Here is a 14134-nt window from a genome sequence, read left to right on the forward strand (position 1 = left end):
AATTGTTTAGAATAGACTTTCTACGATTTTTTCTCTTTCTGAAACATTTAGATTGTTCATTCTACAGTTTGTACATGTTCTAAGAAGTTTAGACGGAAAATTTGTTCTAAAAATTTCAGAACCTGAATTTTGTATGTTCTACAAAATTAAGAATATGTATTCTACGTTTTTCTTCATTTTACATCAATTCAGAATTCGTTTTCTACGTTTTACCCTATATACTAAAAGAAGTAGAAGATATATCATAGAAATTTTTAGAATTTGTAATCTGTAAACCTTAGAATACCCTAAAATAGAAAGAAAATAAATTAAATAAGGAAAGTGAATAATTTTAAATATTTTTTAAATATTCTTAATTTATGGTTAAGATTTCGTAATTATTGTTTAGATTTGTTCTAATACATTTTAGAATGCGTATTCTAAATTATTTAGAAGATAAACAAATTAAGAAAAATCGACATTATACCTTAACGTGATCGATCACCATCTCTTCCACCTTCCACAAAAGCTTTCACTTACCTGTTCATGATGCAAATCTATGTTACTTGTGGTGTATGGACACTGGATGCCAAGAAGGAGTGGAGATTTATTGATGATGAAGAAAAACGTGCTAGATTACTGACTTTGCAACCCACTACATCTCTTGAAGAGTTGAAGGTTATGGTTTCAGAAGACTATGAAATAGAGCAAAATATGTTTGATGTGGAATTCAGTTATCTACCCACAGAGGTTAAAGTTGATTGTCCTCCTGTTGTTGTGACAAATGATAGAGGTATGAAAATTTTTCTTGCATATCTGAAAAAGATAAACATGATTCGGTTGTGTGTTACTTTCAAAAGAGTAGTTGATGAAGGTGATATGAGTAAAGTCCAGTTCGATCTGAATAAGTTCCCAGTTGATAGTAGCGATGGTTGTAATGTGGAAGTTGATGTGGGAAAATCAGTAGGTGTTATTTCAAGGAATTCACCAAAGCCGACTAATGATGTATTAGAAAAGCGTACTGATGCTAATCTTGTTGATGTTGCTGGTTTTAAGTTGGAAGATTCAATGGTAAAAAAGGGTGAATATTTCAGCAGTAAGGAAGCTTTATAGGCTACTATGGAAATGTATGCAATGAAATATAACTGCGACTACAAGATTACAAAATCTGATAAGAGATGGTGGTGTATACGCTGCATTGATAGTGTTTGTAACTGGCGTCTCCGGGCTGAGTGTTTACAAGCGTCTACATATTTCAAAATCAACAAGTTTGTGGGTAACCGTACATGTGCCCCTTCAAAAAAAACTCATTTTGTAGGACTCCATCTGCAAGAACAATTGGACATCTCATTAAGCAAAGCTATGAGGGTGTGAAGGAAGGTCCTAAACCGAATGATATAGTTAATATTATTCGTTCAAGGTACGGCTGCGAGCTAACATATCACCAAGCTTGGGATTCTCGGGAGTATGCAGTTAACGAAGTTAGAGGAATTCCTGAGAAAAGTTATGCTAAGATTCCAACATACTTGCACATGCTACAAGAAGCGAATCCTAGTACGTTCACGAATTATGAAATTGACTTTGAGGGAAGATTTAAATATCTATTTATTTCTTTTGGTCAATCAACAAGAGGGTTCTACAAGTCAATGCGGAAAGTGATAGTAGTTGATGGTACATTTTTGAAGAATAAATAAAAGGGGTTCTCCTAGTTGCTATAGCTGTAGATGGTAACTCCAATTTGTATCCAATCGCATTTGGAATTGCTGATTCTGAGAATGATTGTTCATGGGAGTGGTTTTTTATGCAACTTAAGATGGTTATAGCTGATGAAGAAGGTTTATCATTTGTGTCAGATAGAGCTACATCGATTGCTAAATCAATTGGAAACATCTATCCATTGGCTAAACATGGTATTTGCATCCACCACTTGATTAGTAATGTGATAACATATCATAAGGGCAGAGGTGTCGCTGGTAAGGTTGCAAAAGCATCAAAAGCTTATAGAGTTGCTGAGTTTGAGAAAGAGTTTGGGCGAATTAATAATATTAGTCCTGCTATTGGAAGTTATATAGAGGAAGCCGATGTGACAAAATGGGCTCGCTGTCATTTTTCGGGTTATAGGTATGATATTAACACCAACAATGCAGCTGAATCAATCAATGCTGCTTTGAGGACACCCAAAGAGTATCCAATAATTCCTTTGTTAGACAGCATCAGAGAAATGATGACACGCTGGTTTTATGAGAATAGAGAGTTAAGTGCAAAGCATAAAGATCCTTTAACTGTTTAGGTGGAGAAAAAGATTTCAAGAAGAATAGTGAAAGGTAAATTCATGAACGGTTATTTGATGAGCAGATCGCAGATCCAGGTTAAAGGTAATGGAGTAGACTACATTGTTGACTTAGAAAGAAGGACTTGTTCATGTGGAAAGTTCAGCATCCAAAAACTCCCTTGTAGACATGCTATAAAAGGAGCTTTTGATATAGGCAAGGATCTATATCCTTATGCTGATGATGTGTATACCACTACTGCATGGAGATCGCAATATGAGGAAACTCTTAATCCAATAGGTGTTCCTGAAGAAGAATGGCGAGTCCGACAGCATGTTGAAGATGCAAAAGTTCAACCACCTGAAACAAGAAGACATCCAGGACGGCGAAGAAAAAGAAGATATGAATCCGCTGAAGACAAGATAAAATCATCACAAAACTCACAAGGGTCAAACAGACATAAGTGTGCGCGGTGTGGCAAAGAAGGGCATAACAGAACGACATGTGATATCGTGATATAACAATGGTTAGTGCATCAACTTAAGATTCCTGTTTTTGAATTTTTGATTTCTTTTATAATTATGGTACTCGTTATGTTTCAGGTAGCTTCTGGGTTGTGTTTCACGGCAGTTGCTTTGTGATGAATGATGGTGTTCGATGGTTTTTATTTTCGATTAATAGACTCATTTGTTTTGAAATTCGTGGGTTGTGTTTCTCGGCAGGACCTTTGTGATGAATGATGGTGTTTGATGATTTTTATTTTCGATTAGTAGACTCATTTGTTTTGAAATTCATTAATGGTGTTGATTTAAGACTAATAAAATACTCATGTGTTTTGAAATTCCTTGCTGGTGTTTTCTTTCAATCAAACTTTCACTCATGTGTTTTGAAATTCCTTGTTGGAGTTTTCTTTCAATCGAACTTTCATTAAAACCAGAGTACAAAAAACAAGACTAACAAAAAGTGTTAAGCATAACAACAAAATACAGAAAGCAAAGACATCATATCATCTTCTTATAAAGCCACGCCATTGAAACTGCCAATACGACTAGTACACAAATCCTCTGCTTGTTCGACTTCTCCTTACTCTTTTTTGCAACCATTAGCTCTTGCCTGATGATCTCAATCATATGTTTCTCCATCTTTTCTTCCATCTCCTTCACCATCTCCTTTTGGAGCTCCACATTGTTTGTTACCATCTTTTTTAGATCCTCTAAGAGTTGGTTTTGTTTGCTTTCAACCATCCTAATCTCCTCTAGAACAGCATCATCAACCCAACGGAACATGTGTTTCTCCTTCTTCTCCTAAAATCATTGTTTGGATAAAAATATTTCATAAATTTCAGCTATTGTGATGAATAACGACTGATAAAAGTAAATTACCTTCACACCAACAACACATCTGTAAAATCTTCTACAGAGATTCTCTTCTGTCTTTGAGGTGTAGGTTCTAATCTCTCCACCACACCAGCATCTACACGGAACTCCAACCTGAGAACTTCTCGACGGTAACCCTGACGAACCAGCCGAAGAACGTTGGCTCATGGCTCCTATCAGTTTTTACGATGAAGAACAAGAAAGTATCGGGAAAGAAGAATAAGAGAGTATTGGAGAAGAAGATCAAGTATTGGAAAAGAAGATCCCTAATTTTATTTTTTTTCTTAAATATTAAAATTAAAAACTGGGTCATCGGTATGCTTACATCGGGTCATCGGTATGCTTAAATCGTGTATGTTTTTGTGTTCTTATGCTTATGACCTTATGTTATTGAGTCTCATATTAGTCAGTCCTAAAGCAAATATACATCAAGGATTAATACTAATGAGTCTTATATTAGTCTAACAAGCAAAAGCATCAAAAACCATCATTTACAAAACAATCATAAAGACACTTAAAAATTAGCCAAGGTCTACAAACTCAGCCGCATACACTGGACGCACATAAGTTTTCATTCGTTCCACTAGCACAGGATCCTTTGCTGCTGACCAAAGATCGACTGCCAACTTCAAACGAGCATGCTAGATGTTTTCATCGTCAATCAACTCATAAGATAGACCACGCATGTGACACTCGATATACTTCAGGGCATAAACTCCACAATCACAACTTGACTTATTTAATTTAGGTGGCATACGAACCGGGATATCAGCTAGCTTCTTCTTCCTCTTCTTCAAGGTAGACACTTCTGGGATATCAGCTTGCTTCTCACCACTCTCCTCTCCAACCGAAACTTCATTGTCCCCTCCAATAGTCTGAGATTGTTCTACACCAGCATCCTCAATGTTATCATCTTCCACACCATATCCTTCGACACTCTCTCAAATATGATCTCCAAAATCATAGTCAGATCTGATCAAGGCTTCCAAGTTGTCCACTTCACAATCTTCAATTTCATCACCCCTCAAAAATTCAATGGACTCCAATACATCAAAGTTTCCAGTGGAGGAAATGCATGGATAAACAACATCCTGACAAAACAAAAACAAAGAAACCAATTCAAAAAAAAACTCAATGTATTCGAATATAAACTTAAAAGAAAAAAGAAGAAGTCAACTGACATTGTTTCCAATTGATTTCTCTAAAAAGAGGAGCTCATCATATGATACTTTAGCAGCACCTTTCCAATTAGAGATTCGGCTAAGTGTAATCTCTGTGTCAATCTTCTCTCCCATAAGTTGTCCAATGAGAGGAATGGCTTCCATAACACAAACTTGAAGAGCATATGAGAAACCATTGAGGATGTAACTAATGGGGTTCTTCAGTTTCTTTCTTGCTTCCACTATAGAGCTAACTAAATGGTCAAAAGCTACAAGACCCCAAGGATAAGTCCTAACCTTCTCTAGATCCATGACCAGCTTGATGTATGAATGTGGTATAGCTTTCTTCTCATCCTTAGCCACTACCAACCCAGCAATCACACAAACATACACAAACCGAATTCTATCTTCTTGTTTTCTCCATGATGGAGCTGCTTCAAGGTGGGTCTTCATCAAGTTTTGAATGGTAATGATACCACCTCTCTTCAACAATTTGCTCCAAAACCCATTATCATCTATCCAACTCTCTGAATCATGACTGAAATCGGCTGAGTACTTAAGACCAGTAACTGCATGGAATTCTTGCATTGAGAATCTAAGCGGCTTCTTACCAAACACAAACCACAGCTCATGTCTTCTCTTAGTCACCAACTGCCTACACATGATGCTGTGTATCAACCGAGCTGAGTACCCAAGACCATTCTCATACAATGCAAATACAGATGCGAAAACTGGATCACCCTTCACAATCTCATACTCTTCTGGTAATGCCTTCTTGATTTTGTGTAAGATTGACATTCGACAAGTGTTATTTATCTGTCCAACTTGTGGCTCGCTTCCATCTTCCATAAGCCGTTTAGGGTACTTCTTTACCATTCCTGCCGAAAAAAGTAAAAAATGAATTAGTATAAATTAGCCAAAACTAAAATAAATCAACAAAGATATGAGACTTCAATTTTGCAAAACAAAAAAAAACAGATTACTAAAAGTATGAATTATAAGTCCATAGAACCAATAGAGTCAATCCATAAGCCCAATAGAACCAATAGAGTCAAACACTACTAAAGCTACGATTTAAGAAGAAAAAAAATCTGTTTATGTTTATTAATCATTTAGATGCAACATACGCAAAAAAGGAAGCAAACCGTGAGATGATGCTTACTCAATTTCTTGAGATAATGTATTTGTGTAAATATAATGCTTATAAGGTCAACAAACAAGATATAATTCCTACCAAACAAGCATTTAGTTTAAGAAAATACAGATTACTAAAGCTATGATTTACGAACAAAAAAACTTTGTTTATTAATCATTTAGATGCAACACATGATTTTAAAAACAATAACATATGCAAAATGGAACCAAACCGTGATTCCAGATATATAAAACCCAAAAAATAATTCACAGTTGAATAAAATGATTCACAAGTAACATACGCAAACCTTTTAAGTCCAAAGCATAAATGAAAACTAAGACTACTAATCATTTAGATGCAAACAGGAACTTGAAAAAAAAAAAAAGAACAAACGAGATACGATTTTAAAAAAAAAATCACGGTTCTTACTTGTATCAGAATCTGATGGTGCTTTTGTTGAGGACATTGACAAAAGCTCCTTATGATCCAATTCTGCTCTCAGCCAAGGTCAATCTCTGCCAAATATAATTGACTGCAAAGAGAATATAAAGAGGGTCATGACTGATATAGAGAAGCAGTCAATAAATCCATATGATTAATGCAAACTTTCTCAAACACAGCTAAAATCAAGAGATGTATGCAAACTTTTTAACTAAATGATGATAAAAACAAAACAACGTTACAATCTGTTGCTGCTACAAGTGTGGATACGCTTCAATCAATACCGTAATCACTCATATCTAAGCTCATATCACCCTATTTAGAATCAAACAAACTAAGAAAAAGAAGAAACGAAGAACTTTATATGAAAAAGAGATTTATGCAAACTTTTTCACTAACCCTATCGTTCAAAAAAAGTGTTCACAAATGTTTCGATCATCACTCTTGTTCTAGTTAACTAGCTTTATCGATCTTGTTTCATCAACCCTGGTACACAATTTTAACTTTAAAGTCAATAGAAAACAAAAAATAATAATCCACATGCAAAAAAAAATCAAGAATTATATGGTCAATATGCTAAACGGATCTAAAACTATGATGTTCTATAAAAAACTTTGATGTTCATTTGAATTCTGGATTGAAATAGAGATTACAAAAGAATAAAAGTTAAAAATTACCAAAAAAATTCCACAATTAAACATACCAAATTCGATAAACATGGAGTCGTGATTAAGAGAAATCCAAACTGAAAACTTGATAATTTAATTATCATTAGACAATTCTAGATTGAAATCGAGATTAAACAAGGACAAAATTTAAACATGCAAAAAAAAAAAACACAAATTAACTTACCCAATTCGATCGACAAGGAGAAATGGAGAAGAGAAATTCAACCGGATTGACCTTGAGATAGTGAAGAGGAGACCACCAAAACGACTAAGAAGCAGATGGATAGAAGGCGGAAGACAGTGAAGATGGATAGACGGTGGAAGGTAAAGAAATCAAATCGGCGGAAGATGGTGAAGATGGAGAAAGATGGTGACGATGGAGAAAGACGACGGTGAGATGGTCAAGATGGAGAGAGACAACGGTGAGATGGTGACGATGGTGAGAGACGACGGTGAGATGGTGAAGACGAGATGGTGACGATGGTGAGATACGGCGGAAGGGTTTGTCGCGATTAGCCCTTTTGGGAAAAAATTTTAACCTTAATTGGTTTCCAATCGATCAATTTCCCTTACTTTGTCAAAACCCAAAACAACAATTTAGGCCCACTCGATGAAGCCCCAAAAACCGATTAATTGATGTTTTCTTAATTTCAGGAGACAAAAAATCAACAAAATTTATCTGAAAAAAAAAACAATTAAGGGCATAATTGGCTAATTTTATATCATAAAACCTATTTAACCAAACTTTTGAAAAAAAAGTATAGATGGCCAAATTTTTGGAAAAAGATCCTTTATTTATAATTTTCCCTTAAATCTTTATGTTTGACTAAAAATTTTTTACTTCATTAGGTTTCCTTTATTCATTGTTTCTCAACTTTGATTTGATTTTATTTGCTTTAGTAGAATTTTGAATTTTTTTTGGATCTACCCAAATGTTAATTACTACTAATTATTTTATTTTTTTAATTAATACTATGGGGATATTGATAATTCATTTGTGGGGTTAATGGAATCATGGATATATGTAGTTATGGCCTTTGCCAAATATTTTCAGCGTATTTAAATTGTTATAGCTTTCGAGAAAGCAAAATTACAGTTTCCCACTCCTTCAGTTTCTTTCTACGAAGACAAGTAAATCATTGTCTTGCTAAACCTTTTTCAAATTGCTAAACCCTTAGGGGGTGTTATTGGATTGAGGATTTTAATAGATTTTAATTAACCCAGGACATTAGTGGATTTAAAAGTCTAATGCATTTGTGTAGACTTTATAATGCATATAAGGTGGATTTGAAAGTTATTGATAATGTATTTTTGGTGACTGTTATGGATTTTTTAAAAAGTTATTGTTAGAAAAAATATATATATATCCATAAACTGTGTTATACACCAAAATTATATTAAATTAATAACACCCAGACTTTTACACATGTCATAGAAAACTTGAATTAAACTGTATTTGTTTTCAATCCAGATTTTTGGTGTAATTAAAGAACCCAGATGTCATGAACCCAGAAAAAAAAATTAAAGAATACAAAAAAACACAGATCTGATGAATAAGTGTGATTATATACAAAGGGTTTGAGGAGGAAGAAACAGAGATTGAACCCAGAAAAAAAAAGTGTGATTATATCATAAACCAAAAAAAAAAGTTATAGATCATGAACCCAGAAAAAAAAGTTAAAGAACACAAAAAAAAATTCTCAAAAATAATACATATCTGATGAATAAGTGTGATTATATAAAAGGATTGAGAAAAAAAATCAAACAATAATATGTCAAAGGCTAGAGATCCATCTAAAGAGAGGAAAAGAAAATGAAATGATTGAGAAAAGTGTGGTATTGTGTTTGTTCATATTTTAGAAGCAAAGTACGTTGAAATCCAAAATCACACAAAATCCAGTAGATATTGAATAACACTAGATTTTAATGGATTTTTAAAAATACCCAATTGAATAACACCTGATTCTTAAATACATCAAACTCCTTTAAAAACCACAATCCAATAACACCCCCTAAGTAAATCTTCCTAGGACTCTTAACTTTTTGTTTTTAAAATACTAGGTTGAAAATTCACCTTTATGATTGTTTTGATTTTCTTAATTACTTCATTTTGGTTTATAATACTAGTACTAAATCTCCCAAAAAATTAAAACCAAAAACTATACTAAATCGTTTAGCGGAAAAAAGCATTAGATACTTTATAATTAGTCTCACTAAACAAAAATAAAAATAAAAAGTTCAGTTTTGTTTTTGGCTTATTGTCTTTTTTTTATTTGCCACAAGAATGATTGTCTTGTGTTATCGTTTTCCGCTTTCCGTTTAAAATATTTAAAAATAACGTTTTTCATTTTACGCGTTTGGCTGCAGATATTTTTGGTTATCGTATTTCAAAGTTACTCATGCATAATTGATTTGTTCGAATTATTATGGATCACGACTTACAGCTGGTCAGCTTGGCGTCGGTCACAAATATCACGACGACATGAGGACAAAATTTCGTTCGTTTCTAGTAGATGAATCATATGAATCTAACGGCCACATCAGATTGAATTTAGTAGACAATTCGATATAATTGGTTAGACAATTTTTTAAGTAATTATAAACCGGATAAAGAAAAGAACAAATATAAACTCTATTCTGCGCTAATTAATAATTATGCGTGGATGATCGATTAAAGATATTTCAACGCTTCAAGCGTACATGTTTTAGAAATTATAATTTATAAATAATACATGTGATGCTATATATTACAAACTGCAAACATACTATATGCTAGTTTAGATTGGCAATTAGGTATCCAAACTTTGACGATGTTACGATCTCATAATTTCTATTAACACTTTCAAAATCAGCAATAACACCGATATATCGAACCCAAAAAAAAAAAAAACAGATGAATTAACCTAATGGCATCCTCTTATAAACTTAGGATTTTAATCACTAACCATTTTGTTGATTGTCCAAATCACTTAACACTTAAGTTATACACTTATACTTTGAGTAAGTTGATGATCTTGGGGAAATTTGTTTGTATTCCAGTGCTTCGTATATAGAAGTAGCTAGCCAATTTGAAAAGTTATACAAGCTAGATACTATTATTGTCTTCATATCTAGTAATAATAATTCACAGAAATGCTTTGGTTGGTAATGGTATAGTAATAAATTTGAAAATCAAATACAATCGTATTCAAAAATAGGAAACTAGTGAACGATATAGAAGGAGAATGAGGCAATGGGTCCAACATGATGTGAACAAAATGACGTGGCGTAAAGAAAGAGAGAGATAGAGACAGCTTCGATTGCTCCCTTCTCCTCCGACACCTGGCGTATTCATGTGCGTCGACCTCGCTTTGGCCGACCTCTTTTTACATTTTTACTCTTTTTTTTATTTATTTATAATATTTTCACTATTTTCATCTGTGTGGATCATGTACCTTGCTCGTCACGTTATCTGTGAAATTTTTGTAACACATTTTTCTTCAGCGGTTCAGTCCTCCGTGTCTAATTTTGCGACGTAAAAATCCAATATTACCAAACTGAATCGATCAATACGCTGCGTTTTGTCTGTCACTAATAAAAAGGTATAAATAGGTCAGTTCACTGGAGATTTTTAAAAAGTCCAGCCAAGGTAAGAACGCGGCGGTCGTGATGGATTCATCGCCGAACACTAACAAAGCGGTAACGGAGACGCGGTGCTCCAACCTCAGACAGTCAAACCTATTCTCTCCTGCGACATTATCGAAGCGCTAAAACGGTCCTTTTTCGAGTTCTGTACTCCTGTTCAGGCCGAGATGATCCCTTTACTCTGCAGCAACAAGGATGTTGTCGTCGACGCTCCACCGGTTCTGGGAAAACCCTAGATTTCCTCGTCCCACTCGTCGAACTCATCCGTGGATCCCCCTCCTATACTCCTATCCTCCCAAGCCTCACCAGGTACTAATTGTATCGCCAACGAGAGAGCTATCAAAGCAAATATATGACACTGCACAGCCGCTTGTTTCTACACTGAAAAATGTGAACTCTGTTCTGCTTGTTGGAGGCAGAAAGGCGAAAGCTGACATGAAGACTATTGAAGCAGAAGGAGCCAATCTCTTGATTGGCACACCTGGTAGGCTTTCAGAGATAATGGAACGAATGAAGTTTTCTTTATATTTCAAGATTGGTGTGTTGATTTTATAGCTGGACTGGTTAATATGTATAGATGCATAAATATTTTTGAATATATAGATTCTAATCTTAGATGAGGCAGATAGGCTTTTGGAGATAGGATTCCAGAAGCAGGTGAATAGCATGATTTCTGGCTTGCCGAAACAACGAAGGACTGGCTTTTCATTGTGTTTTTGATGAGCAGAACCTTTATACATTCCCTCTTGTGCCTGGTGTTCAGTATAATTACATTACAGAGTAAGAAAGGCTGAAAATTTAACTTTTCTTGTGTGTAGGAGAAAGAATATGTAGGGTTTATGCACATAAGAAGAACCCTCTTCAAGAAAGAAGATGCTCTGAGAACGCATCCGATGTCATCCCGATGGTAAGAAAACACTTGCATGCCGCTACAATGTATTTGCTACAATGTATTCAGATACGTGCAGCTGCCATGAAGGACCAAGCAGTGTGGTTAAAGGGAAAAAAGGCATTTTGTTTCTTGAATTATTTTGTCAAAGCTCGGAAGGAGCATCACTGCTTTAACATTCTCAGGTTAGTTCATGAGGCTCTCAGTAGTCTTTTTTTTTTTCCCTGTTTTCCCAACATTTTTCTAGCTATTAAGCTTTTATTATTGAAAAGTTTTCCTTTTTGCTTACTTGCAGATGGCAGGAACTTGAAATCGGAAAGCTAGCCATGGGATATGGCCTCTTTCTAATGAGGGTTTCACACCCGTCGAAGGCGTTACTTTTGACGACATAAAATTCAAGTAGGTTTCTATCCTTGAAACATTTACGATATCCTCTGCTTTCTTAGTTACCTAGTTACCATTTTGGTAAAGTGAATGTCTTTTACATATAGAGAGACATCAAGGTTCATATTTTAGGGGACACAAACAAGATTTTGTAGTCTCAAGTCGGTAATGTTATCAGGAATCGAATGCTCTCTGAGACAAGACATCAACAAGTAGGCACTAGGCATTTCTCTGAATCCGAATGTTTTGTAATAAATGCAGGGGCAAAACCCGGGAGAAACAAAGACAGCAAAACTTACTTAACAAGGAAAGAGGGAGGACAAGCAGAGAAAAGAGTGAGAGGCAAGAAACACTCCAAAAAGGCTTGTGCTACTAGTGATTCTAGTAAAGGGTGAAGAAAGTTAACAGGGACGTGGAGACAAGCAATCCAAACAGCTGAAGATAGAGAAGAGTTGGATCGAGACCGCTTTGAAAAAACAAAAGAAAGGGTTGATTACAGAAGATGAATATACAAAACTCACAGGATTTCATTAGAGCAGAGATAGGGTGGTGGGATAAGGGTAATAGTTTAGTTGCATGTTTTGAAAATAAAATGCTACAATAATAACTTTAAAAATCAAATAATTGAATAAAAAATAAAAAATATTAAACTATCTTAATAATTGTTGAACTAGTATCTCTACTAACTCGGGGGATGATATTTAGGAAGGGCGAAACAAATGACTTTTATTAAGATAGTCAAAGATCGTCGAATTACAATATAACCGTTATGAGCCGATCGGCAAATTACAGAGAATTGTACTCTCAAAATGACTAACTGAACTATAGCTTAGAATCGGATTTATTCCTGACTCCTGGCCAATGTTACTTGATCCCTTCTGCAAGCCGCTCCCTCGGTATTTATAGCTGATGGGACGCTTCACTTCCCTGCCTCGGGATCGATGTGGGATTGTCTTCAAGTAAATTCGGTGATCGTTCTTATTCGGGCCGTCACTTATTGGGCTGTCCGTCTCAATTGGGCCTTCTAGGAGCTTTGTCGGCCCGATAAGTAGGAGTTAGTCAGTCTACACTCCTGGATTTTGGGGTGACTGTTTCGATATGGGCCTGTAGGAAAGCCTGTTAAGGCTGGGTGAAATCCATATCCAACAATAATCTTAGTTTTATTAAGAGTAATTAATCTATATATATAAAGTTAACTTTACTCATTTCTGTTGCTGCCACATCATCAACTCATTTTTTTTATTTGGGCTTAATCTTAAACACTAATCCACTATATAGCTTCTAATCTATTGGTTCTTAAAACTTTAAAAGCCCATATTAAACCCAAATGTTTTAAATAAATGACATTTATAAATAGTAAAAATAATACTATTGATTTATTTTAGTAATAATATTATTATTTTAGTAATAATATTATTATTCAAAGTTTAACCAAAAATGATTATATTCCAAATTTAGAATATAAGTAAGATTTAAATGCATGGTGGAGTAAAAAAAATGTTTATGTAATTGTATTTATAAAATTCTAAACATAAAAATAAAATTGAAGTGAAACATTAGTTTCTAAGAAACAATTTCAATTATAGAAAAATAAAAGATTAATTACTCAACTCAACTTAAAAGTTTTGATCTAAAACGAAGATATTGTAAGGGTCACAATTTTTTCTGGGGAAAAACTATGAAAAAGAATCTTGAAAAAATAATCCATCTAAAAAAACACAAAATCACTGATCACAAAATATAGAAAAAATGATATATAAGTCGTTACAAAAAAGTGACATGTATAGCATATCTCAGAATGCATATTATCAACCGGAGCTACAATTCTATAACATGATAAATATATATATATATATATATAACATGTTTGAGATTTTATCAATTTAGATCAAATACTTTTAACCAAAAATATTGCCAAAATCAACATATTATTAAAGTACACCATGTTTTCTTTAGAAGACGAAGCTGAGGCTGCATCACAAAATTAACATCTAAAAATAACATATGAGAGTTTTAGTCTTGGATTAGTGAACGGATGTCGGTTTAATCATTTCACTATTTAAGCATTCATGACTTGGTCAGAAATTCTATTATGGCAGGTGATGCACTTGGACAACTCCGTTGTAGCGACATAACACTAAAAATGTTCATGAATCTTTGTATATTTGCATTTAATGTGGGATATCGATATGTTTAAATGATCTCTAT

The 14134-nt window shown here is 34.2% G+C and overlaps 2 protein-coding genes and 2 pseudogenes across 2 annotated transcripts; 2 read left to right on the forward strand and 2 right to left on the reverse strand.

The window, feature by feature from the left end:
• Positions 1–1265: 1265 nt before the first annotated feature.
• On the forward strand, positions 1266–2890 carry LOC147939136 (uncharacterized). The gene is made up of 4 exons (XM_087465891.1): positions 1266–1650; positions 1698–2232; positions 2335–2761; positions 2852–2890. The coding sequence occupies exons 1-4, from the start codon at positions 1266–1268 to the stop codon at positions 2888–2890; spliced, it is 1386 nt and encodes a 461-aa protein (XP_087322017.1).
• A 360-nt stretch (positions 2891–3250) lies between these two features.
• Positions 3251–3793, reverse strand: LOC147939137 (uncharacterized protein At4g04775 pseudogene; annotated as a pseudogene).
• A 267-nt stretch (positions 3794–4060) lies between these two features.
• On the reverse strand, positions 4061–7600 carry LOC147939138 (uncharacterized). The gene is made up of 4 exons (XM_087467676.1): positions 7214–7600; positions 6350–6452; positions 4807–5663; positions 4061–4716 (listed from the first exon to the last, which is right to left on the reverse strand). Exons 2-4 carry the CDS (start codon positions 6384–6386, stop codon positions 4567–4569), a joined length of 1044 nt encoding a protein of 347 aa, XP_087323802.1. The 5' UTR covers positions 6387–6452; positions 7214–7600; the 3' UTR covers positions 4061–4566.
• Positions 7601–10677: 3077 nt separating this feature from the next.
• LOC104712708 (DEAD-box ATP-dependent RNA helicase 18-like) lies at positions 10678–12460 on the forward strand (annotated as a pseudogene).
• The last annotated feature ends 1674 nt before the right edge of the window (positions 12461–14134 follow it).

The sequence above is a fragment of the Camelina sativa genome, chromosome 9, assembly GCF_030686135.1.
Source record: "Camelina sativa cultivar CO46 ecotype springtype chromosome 9, ASM3068613v1".
Classification (NCBI taxonomy): domain Eukaryota; kingdom Viridiplantae; phylum Streptophyta; class Magnoliopsida; order Brassicales; family Brassicaceae; genus Camelina; species Camelina sativa.

Bases quoted from the DNA above. Each gene is read 5' to 3' on its own strand.
- LOC147939136 (XM_087465891.1), top strand. From the start codon at position 1,266: ATGTGCCCCTTCAAAAAAAACTCATTTTGTAGGACTCCATCTGCAAGA. The intron at 2,233-2,334 runs GTTAAGTGCAAA...TTTGATGAGCAG, and splicing joins TGGTTTTATGAGAATAGAGA to ATCGCAGATCCAGGTTAAAG. The intron at 2,762-2,851 runs GTGATATAACAA...GTTATGTTTCAG, and splicing joins ACAGAACGACATGTGATATC to GTAGCTTCTGGGTTGTGTTT.
- LOC147939138 (XM_087467676.1), bottom strand. From the start codon at position 6,386: ATGTCCTCAACAAAAGCACCATCAGATTCTGATACAA. The intron at 5,664-6,349 runs GTAAGAACCGTG...TTTTTTCGGCAG, and splicing joins ACCATCAGATTCTGATACAA to GAATGGTAAAGAAGTACCCT. The intron at 4,717-4,806 runs GTCAGTTGACTT...TTGTTTTGTCAG, and splicing joins AGAAATCAATTGGAAACAAT to GATGTTGTTTATCCATGCAT.